Source organism: Fonticula alba, assembly GCF_000388065.1.
Source record: "Fonticula alba strain ATCC 38817 unplaced genomic scaffold supercont2.1, whole genome shotgun sequence".
Classification (NCBI taxonomy): Eukaryota; order Rotosphaerida; family Fonticulaceae; genus Fonticula; species Fonticula alba.
In genome coordinates, this window is record NW_009242971.1 from 1,227,467 (window position 1) to 1,236,205 (window position 8,739).

At 67.2% G+C, this 8,739-nt stretch overlaps 2 protein-coding genes across 2 annotated transcripts; one reads left to right on the plus strand and one right to left on the minus strand.

Annotated features, from left to right (window-relative positions):
* Window positions 1-1,256: 1,256 nt before the first annotated feature.
* Window positions 1,257-3,853, plus strand: H696_00271 (2-oxoisovalerate dehydrogenase E1 component, alpha subunit). Its single transcript, XM_009494118.1, has 5 exons — window positions 1,257-1,335; window positions 1,647-2,377; window positions 2,485-2,546; window positions 2,730-3,065; window positions 3,314-3,853. Exons 2-5 carry the CDS (start codon window positions 1,653-1,655, stop codon window positions 3,505-3,507), a joined length of 1,317 nt encoding a protein of 438 aa, XP_009492393.1. The 5' UTR covers window positions 1,257-1,335; window positions 1,647-1,652; the 3' UTR covers window positions 3,508-3,853.
* Window positions 3,854-4,273: 420 nt separating this feature from the next.
* On the minus strand, window positions 4,274-8,330 carry H696_00272 (hypothetical protein). The gene is made up of 3 exons (XM_009494119.1): window positions 8,023-8,330; window positions 7,712-7,906; window positions 4,274-7,584 (listed from the first exon to the last, which is right to left on the minus strand). Exons 1-3 carry the CDS (start codon window positions 8,158-8,160, stop codon window positions 4,663-4,665), a joined length of 3,255 nt encoding a protein of 1,084 aa, XP_009492394.1. The 5' UTR covers window positions 8,161-8,330; the 3' UTR covers window positions 4,274-4,662.
* Between the last annotated feature and the right edge of the window lie 409 nt (window positions 8,331-8,739).

Consider the following 8,739-nt stretch of genomic DNA (forward strand, 5'->3'; position numbering starts at 1 on the left):
CCCCCCCCCCTCGCCTCGAGCGGGTCCTGTCAGTCAGAGGCAGGGAGACGAAGGGGCCGCCAGCCGCACGAACATGCAGGGGGTCCGAGGTCACGGCAACCGGAGGTTCGTCGGGCCAACGCGCAGATCTAACGATGCGACACTAAAATGGGACTCGCCGATGGGATACCTCACAGGGTACCCAGTCATGGTATCACGAGATGCCTCTGGCCTAGTGTATCACGCGTTCGTAATGGAGTTTGTAGAATGTTGTTTCCCAGGTGCATACGCACCGACCACCAGACCCTTGCGTACTTGCGCGGGAGGCCCGGGCTGCATCCCCGCCTCACGGCCGTGCGGCAGACGGGGGAGGCCGGCGACTCGGGGCACGAGAGAGAGAGAGAGAGAGAGAGAGAGAGAGAGAAACATTCATCCTCGAGGGGGGGAACCACCCGCACATGGCCCCCCACCTGTGAGGGGCGAGGGGGGACTCGGCCGCGACTAGTGTGCCCCCCCTGAGGCCCAAGCCCTTGTGAGTGGCGGCAGGGGCGGAGGGCCCAAGCTCAGGCGAAGCGTCGTGTGCCAGGCTCGCTCGGCAGAGGGCCGGGGGGAGACACATATTCCCAATGGGTCGGCACCAAGCACCTAGCCTGCCATTGCCTCGGGCCGGAGCCCGGCGAGGGCGAGCGCGACCGCCCACCTCCCCAGCCTCGGAGGGGGTGTCACTACCCGACAACATGGGGCTCGCCGCCCTTGTACGCACGCGCGCACGCACGCGCACGCATGCACACGCACACACGTACGCACGCGAGCGAGCGGCCACACGACGGCCAGACTCCGCACGGGGTGTAATTGCCACTGGACGGCCCTCCCCCTGGGGCCCGGCTGGTGGGGTCAACACCCTGCTTGCAGCCCCTCGCTTCCGGCCCGGGATGTCGGCTGGAACAGATTCCCGGAGGAGGGCACCCCTGTTCCCCACTCCGGCGCCCGGTGTGACCGCTGTGTATTGGCAGCTGCTCATGCGCGCCCGGCGGCACGCCCGCCAATGGGCTGGGGATTTCCCCTCCGTCCTCCGGGGCTGGCCCCAAGCATGGCTGACGGAGGGGCAGTGGTGGATTCCTCCCGCGTTGAGGGCGAATGGGTGGGTGGGGGGGGGGGGGCATGGCTCCGTGGGTGTGGTGGCACACTTGCGGCAACATCCGGCACCGCCTCCTGCAGACCGCGCCACCTCGGGGCCTGGTGCGCTGATGCTGCTGCTCGGTCCGGTTTTTCGGCCCCCGGGGACCACCCTGGCCCCCCTCGGAGCGCAGGCAGAGATTTTCCTGTCGATTTCCTTCTCTCGCACCTCTCCCCTTTGTACGCCTCTCGCCCGCCTCCCCCGTCCTCCCGCTCCCTCCCACAACCACATCCCCCCGGCCTCCCTCCTACCCCTTGTCGCCCGCGGGCGCATGCGGGCGTACGCGCGCCCACGCGCGCGCACGCGTGTGTGTGTGTGTGTGTGTGTGTGCACTGGCCCCCACCACACACACACACACATATATATATATTGATACATCCCCTCTCCTTGAGGCAGGCGCGCCCCATCATGCCGACACACCCCACTCACACGCCCCCTGTCCATGCTCCTCCCGCCTGTTCCCTGCCGCGTGCTGCGCTCCGCCACACAGGTCGACATGATTCGCGCCTTCGCCCAGATTCGCAGCCTCCGCCCTATGGTGGCCGGCCGCGCCCTCTATTCCAGCGCCGCCGCCCCGGCCACCAGCCAGTACCCCGGTGCCATTGGCTCCCCCTACACCAAGGACCTGGCCTTCGTCGATGGCAACGCCCCCCTGCCCACCTACCGCGTGATGGACCGCGCTGGTAAGATCCTTGATGAGGCCCAGATCCCGGCCGAGCTGGCCGGCGAGAACCTCGTTTCCGTCTACAAGCAGATGGTCCAGCTGAACATGATGGACAAGATCCTCTACGACGCCCAGCGCCAGGGCCGTATCTCCTTCTACATGACCAACTACGGTGAGGAGGCCTCGCACTTCGGCTCGGCCGCCGCCCTGACCCTCGATGACCACATCTTCTCGCAGTACCGCGAGGCTGGTGTGCTCATGCACCGTGGCTTCACCCTGGACGACTTCATGAACCAGTGCTACTCCAATGCCCTGGACCCGGGCAAGGGTCGCCAGATGCCGGTTCACTATGGCTCTCGCGCTCTCAACTTCCAGACCATCTCCTCGCCCCTGGCCACCCAGCTGCCCCAGGCTGCTGGTGCTGCCTACGCCCTGAAGCGTGCCGGCAAGGAGTCCGTCGTCATGTGCTACTTCGGTGAGGGTGCCGCCTCCGAGGGTGATTTCCATGCCGCTCTCAACGTCGCTTCCACCACCAACTGCCCGGTCATTTTCTTCTGGTACGCATGCCCCTGCGCCGGTCCTCGCAACCCACCATGCCAACGCACATGCTGACACTGACACGCCGGGCACACGCACACTATCGCCGAATGTGACGGGAAAACAGCCGCAACAACGGCTTCGCCATTTCCACCCCCTCCTCCGAGCAGTACAAGGGTGACGGTATCGGTGCGTAGCCCAAGAAGGATACATACCTCTGGGTCTGGTCCATTGCGTGTGTCTGTCCCCCGCGGGTCCCCGCCATCGTGCCACTGACCAATGTCCCTCCGGCCGCCGCCTCTCCCCGCGCCCCTATGCACCTGGCGTGGCCTCTTTTCTCGGGCCCCCCACCACATCCTCACAACCATGCAGGTGGCCGTGGCCCTGCTTATGGCATCCACACCATCCGTGTCGATGGTAATGACATCTTCGCCGTCTTCAACGCCACCAAGGAGGCCCGTCGCCTGGCCCTCGAGAAGAACCGCCCGGTCGTCATCGAGGCCATGACCTACCGCGCTGGCCACCATTCTACTTCCGATGACTCCTCGGCCTACCGCCCCCGTGAGGAGGTCGCCGACTGGCAGACCAAGGACAACCCCATCACCCGTGTCCGTGGCTACCTTGAGTCCATGAACCTGTGGAACGACGAGCTCGAGGTCGAGCACCAGAAGGAGACCCGTGCCAAGATTGTGGACTCCTTCGCTCGCGGTGCGTGCCTCTGCCTCCCATGCATCCTCCCTCCTGCCCCACCTGTACCGCCCTTGCCTTCGCTGTCCCCCTTTCCGCCGCGCGGCGCCCGCCGCACAGGGCCCCGGGCCGGGAAACCGGCCCATACACACACACACACACACACACACAAGTATATGACATCCAGGACTGCCACTGACCAAAAACGGGGCCATGGTGGAAACACAACGCGCATTCCCTTGCACACGTTTGTGCTGTCATGCACACAGCCGAGAAGCAGCCCAAGCCCCCCATCGCCGAGCTGTTCACCGACGTCTACGACGAGCCGACCCCCCTGCTCAAGGCCCAGCAGAAGGAGATGCTGGAGATGCTGGCCAAGTACCCGAACGCCTATCCCGTCGGCAACTACGCCACTGAGCTCCCTGACAACCGCCACAACGCCGTCGACAAGAAGTTCATCTAAGCGTCCGTGCTGCATGCCCGCCAAAAGATATGCGTGTGCGTGTGCGTGGTGGGTGGTGTGGAGAAAGGTGTCGATGCGCGCGTGCGCGCGCCTGTGCATGTGCCGCCCTTGTCTGTGTCCCTGTCTCTTTCCCCCTCTGCGCCGCCTTCCTTCATGTCACTGCTGCTATGCTGTCGTCGCCGGCGTACTGCCATGCCATACGCACATGCATGCGTACAAACCTGCCTGTGTCACTACACTTCAAAATCAAGCAAAGCCCCTGGTGTTTTTGTTGTCTGCTTTTTTGGGATTGTCCTCCCCCTCGCGAGACCACACCCTTGCCAGCTGCTGCGGCGGGGGGGGGGGGTCTTTTCCCGGACATCTGGCGTCCTCTCTTCGGAGACCACTTTTCCCGAGGACAAGCACGCCAGCCGTGAAGGAGCTTGCCCACCGGAGTGGCGGTGCTGCCGGTGGTCAAACCCAACAACAGGGGGCGCCGGGGAGGGGGGAAAACACGGGGTGTCGAAACGCGAAGTGTATTGCCATTCGATGGAGTCGAGAGGAGCAGGAGAGGGGGTATGGTACAGTTGGCAAGGGCAGGGGGGGAGGGGGCAGAGGGAGCGAGGCAGGCGAAGAAGGCGGAGCCAGGAGCGCGTGCGCGCTTGTCTGAGAACGAGTCGTCCTTCCTCTCGCGGGCTGTCCCTCCTTTCCTGGGTATTCCTCAGGAAGGGAGGAAAGAAAAACTGGGGGGGAAAAGGGAGAGGCAGAGAGACGGAAAGAGAGAGAGAGAGAGAGAGAGAGAGAGAGGGAATGTGGCACAAAGGCACTGGATGCGCCTGGGCGGGGGCTTCACCATGTCGTTCGGGCGAAGAGGAGAGAGTTGGGGGGGGGGAGACTGGTGCGAACAGAAGACTGAAAAGGAAGAGACCAGGACCAGTCTACACATCGAATGTGAGGCAAGAGGAAGAGGAGAGGGAGGAGGAAAACGGGGGGGCGGGGGAGGGGGGAGGAGGAGGAGGGGAGGAGAGAAGACACAAGGAAGTGTGTCCCATCGCCCTGTCCGGCTCTCCGCGACCTGACTCTCGCCCCCACCCCGGCCCTTTTTTTTTTCGTGTTTCCTGAAAGAGAGAAAGGCGAATGGCGGCTGATCGGTGAAACTGTGGCCGGAGGCATATTTCAGAGAGCAAAGTCCGGAGCACCGCGCGAGGTGACCCGGGCGTTGGGCACCGACGAGCCCAGCAGAGCCTCGGTGTCGACATCCACCGCAGTCGGGGACTCCGGCGCATCGGCCGCCGGGCGAGCCTTCAGCTTGGAAGAGTTGGCCAGCGAGGCCGACAAAATGTGCGGCGCGATGAAGGACCCCTCATCAGAGTCGGAAGAGATGTCACCGTTGCGCCACCGGTCGCCGTCCTTGACCACGGGGACCGGGCCCCGTGGAGGAATCACCATCGGCAGGGAACTGGCATAGATGCTGTTGCTGGAGGCGGCGGCAGCCGCGGCCGCAGACGAATTGGACCCCATGCTGATGGGCACGGCCGCCGGGCCGGTATGCTGGCCCCCGGCGCCGATCTCCGGCTGTGCAATCGAGTCACCCTCGAGGTCGCTGTCGAGGTCGGAATCCGGCAGGTCCGAGACGTCCGAGTCATCGGGCCGAGCGGCCGCCGCATCATAGACAGCCCCGCCGCGGAAGCCGGATTCGCCGGAAATGGCGGCCAAGCGCGACCCGCCGATGGCCCCGCCACCGCCGAGGGCCGCAGTCTCCGGCAGGCTCGGCAGGAGCATCAGCGAGTCGAAGGACAGGTCGGCCTCGGAGAGGTCATCCCCAGGGAGCGGGATGTCCACATTGTAGAGCGGGACATTGGTGGCCACGGGGGTGGGAGATGCCAGGGTGGCGGAGCCGCGGCCGGTGGCGGCGCTGGCGGTGGAATTGGGCGTGGTGGTGGTACTGTTGCTGCGGCTGCGCTGGCGATCGGCCTGGGCAATTTGCTCGACCGCCGCAGCCAGCAGCTGCTGCGCATTGCTGGCCGTCACAGCGGCCGACATGGACTGGGCGTAGGAGGAATAGCGCGAATCGGTGACCATGGCCGAGGGAGTGGACGACGGGGTGGCCGGCGTGCCGAAGGGGGTCGACGCCGGGGTCGGGGGAAGGCTTTGGCTGCCGGGGCTGGTGGAACCACTGGCCAGATCGCTGGAGGTGGGCGACGCCCCGAGGGCCGGGCCGCCGGTGGCAAAGGCCGGAGAGTACGGGGGTGAGGAGGACCCGGGGGCCGTGATGACCACATTCCGCGGGGGGGAATTCAGCGGGTGGACAGAGGGCACAATGGTCGAGGCACCGGCACCGGCACCGGCACCGGCACCGGCACCAATGCCAGCACCAGCACCCTGGATGGGGATGGCCAGGGACCCGGCGGCCATGGGGGTGGCACTTAGCGAGGCAACGGCCAGGGACTCGGCCAGGAAGGAAGACGCCCCGGCCGGCGAGACGCCCAGCTCGAAGGCCGGCGACGGGCCATTCATGCGCATGGGAATGGCCCCAGGCGGGGGGGCCTTATTGAGGTGGAAGGGCGATCCCGGCCCGGCCAGCGGCGACCGGCCGACCTCCGAGAAGGAGGATGCCGCCGAGGGGGGAGGGCTGCCGGCACCGAGGACCGGCAGTCCGGCACCCGATCCACGCCGCAAGGGGCGCCCATGGGCCGAGAAGTCCGAAATCGACAGGGCAGTCGGAGACCCAGCAGTACCGGCAGCCGGCGTGGCGGCCGTGACAACAGCCCCAGGAGGAGACCCGGGGGAGGCGACGAAAAAGCCGCGCGTGGCCACCGGCATCGGGGCCGCCGTGGCCGAGGGCGCGGGGGCCGCCATGTCCAGCGGTGTGCCGGTGGACGGCGACCGGACGAATCCCGGCGCGGAGGAGGGCGTGGCCCCGGACACGAAGTTCATGCGACCCGCGGCAGCCGAGGTCGAGAGTGATCCGCTGAGGAAGGAAGACTCGGCGAGGCTGGAAGCCGGAGTGGCAGGCAGCGTGCGCGACCCGTCGGCCAGCGAGGAAGACAGTTGCGAGTAGCTGTCCGGGCCGAAGGACAAGCGCGAGGCCGAGGGAGTGGTGCCGGAGACAAAGTTCACCGGCGACCGGGGGACCTCGGACCCGGCGCGACCGGCCCCGGTGGCCCCGATCACAGGAACGCCCATTTGCCCGAGCGGGGAGGGATCGGCGAAGCTGGAGGCCGGGGTGGCCGGGAGCAAAACATCACCGATCTCCTCGGCCGTTCCGCGGGGAAGGTCGAACTCCATGGTGGCGGCCTCGTTGGCCGGGGTGGCTGCCTTCAGGGCCATTGACAGGGAGGAGGAGAGACCAAGTTGGGGGGAGCCTGGGCCACCGGCACGGGGGGAAGAAATGGCCGGCGCCGGGGCCGGGTCGACGTCACCCTCCTGAGGGCTGCCGGTTTGCATGGGGTCGAAGGACCGAGCGGCGGCCAAGATTCCCGGGGCCATGCCGGCCGGAGCGGACTCCTCCCCGGTCGAGGTGTCCAGCTCGGGGGTCGAGGCCAGGGCCGGGGCCGGACACGCGCGGATGGCGAAGTCCCCAAGACGCTGGAGAGCATCGCCGGCCGGAGCGACATCGGTGGCGGCCTCGCCGGCGGGGAAGAGGGCCGCCAGCAGGGCGGGCAGTCGGGGCCCCGCGCAGAGGGCCTGCACGAAATCCGGGGCCAGGTCCGCGTCCGGGGCCGGGAGGTCCAGAGGACCGCCAGGACCAATGGCATCACCGGTCGGGAGGCTATCCCGAGCCACCGGGTCCAGGCATCCGAGCGCCAGGGCCGAGTGCCAGATGGTCAGCCGATCCTCGAGGGCCTGCTGAATGGCCAGGCGGAGGTGGCTCCGCAGGCTGGCCAGGAGCTGGCTCCGCAGGTCGGCCAGGTCCGACACGGCCACCGACGGCGGCGGGGGGCAGCAGCCACACTCGGCGGCCGGGGTGTCGCTGGGCTGTTCGGGGGCGAGTGCCCCGGAGCAGACCGGGCGCGGGCTGCGCAGGTGGTTCAGCAGAAGGCCGAAGGCGGCCGAGTACTCGGGACGATGGATGGCGCTCGAGAGAATGGCGCCAGTCTGGGTCAAGGGAGGAGGGGCGATTGTCGGCGGGTTAGCCGAGAGGGAAAGGGACAAGGGGAGGAGGGGGGGGGGAGGGCAGGGCATGCCGGCTCCGGTGGGCGGGGAAAGAAGCTGATGAGCATACCAGGAGGGCGTTACTGAGGTGGGCAGGGCCGGAATAGGCCGCCGCATCCTGGGTGATCTGCTGGGCGGCGGTGGTCTGTGCGTCGGCGGGGGGGAGGCCCGTGCGGGGGATGAAGAACGCATAGATGGAGCAGCCGAAACAGAAGATGCCAATATCATCACCAAAGGCCCTGGTGGCCACCAGGTGGGGATAAAGCTGACGGAGTGTGGCGCGGTGGGAAGGCGAGCAGCGACAAATGCCGGAGTTAGGCCCGAGCGGGTGGAGGAACTGTCGTCCGGGAGGCAGGGCGGCGAGGGGGGCGAGTGGCGTACAAATTTCGAGGCGTCAAGGAAAGACGGGACAGTGTGCGCCAAATGGGCAGTGGTGTCGCCTTCGGCCCCGGTCGGCCGGGCCTGAATGCGTATGTTCAGGCAAAGACAGGAGAGGAGACTGCCGGTGATGGAAGACATGGCGTCGTCCTTTCTCGACCGAGGGGAGGCGGGGAGGGAAGGGGAAGGGCGAGTGGATGGGGGGGAGGAGAGAGAGAGAGAGAAAAAGAGGGAGGGAGTCCTTCCGTGTGCGAGCTCGCAGCGCGGCGGGAGCGGCTGAGGGGCGGCGGAGGAAGGGAGAGCTGGCGAGAAGAGAGGGGGAGAGAGAGAGAGAGAGGAGGGGAGAGGGAGAAAGCAAAGAGAGCCGGGGGGGGGGGGGGTGAAGAGGGCGCAGGGCAGGGGGCGAAGGCGCCGAGAGTCGGGGGGGGGGGGGATAAACGAGTGCGGCGCGTGGATCGAGCCGCTCGGGCGGCGGCGCCGGATAAAGCGCTTTTTCGAGGCAGATAGAGTGCGCGGCGGGCGGCGGCGAGCCAACACCAGCCAGCTCGGGGGCGGTGGAAACCGACCGACTGAGACTAACCAGCGAATGGGGAACGACCGTGGGGCGTGGTTGGGCAGCGCGCGGGGACGAGGGGACCGTCGCAGGGGTGTCGCGGGACGTTCCCGAAGTCGAATCAGTCCGCCCCACACCCCCTGCGGCCCTTGGGCCCCGCCCCCCCC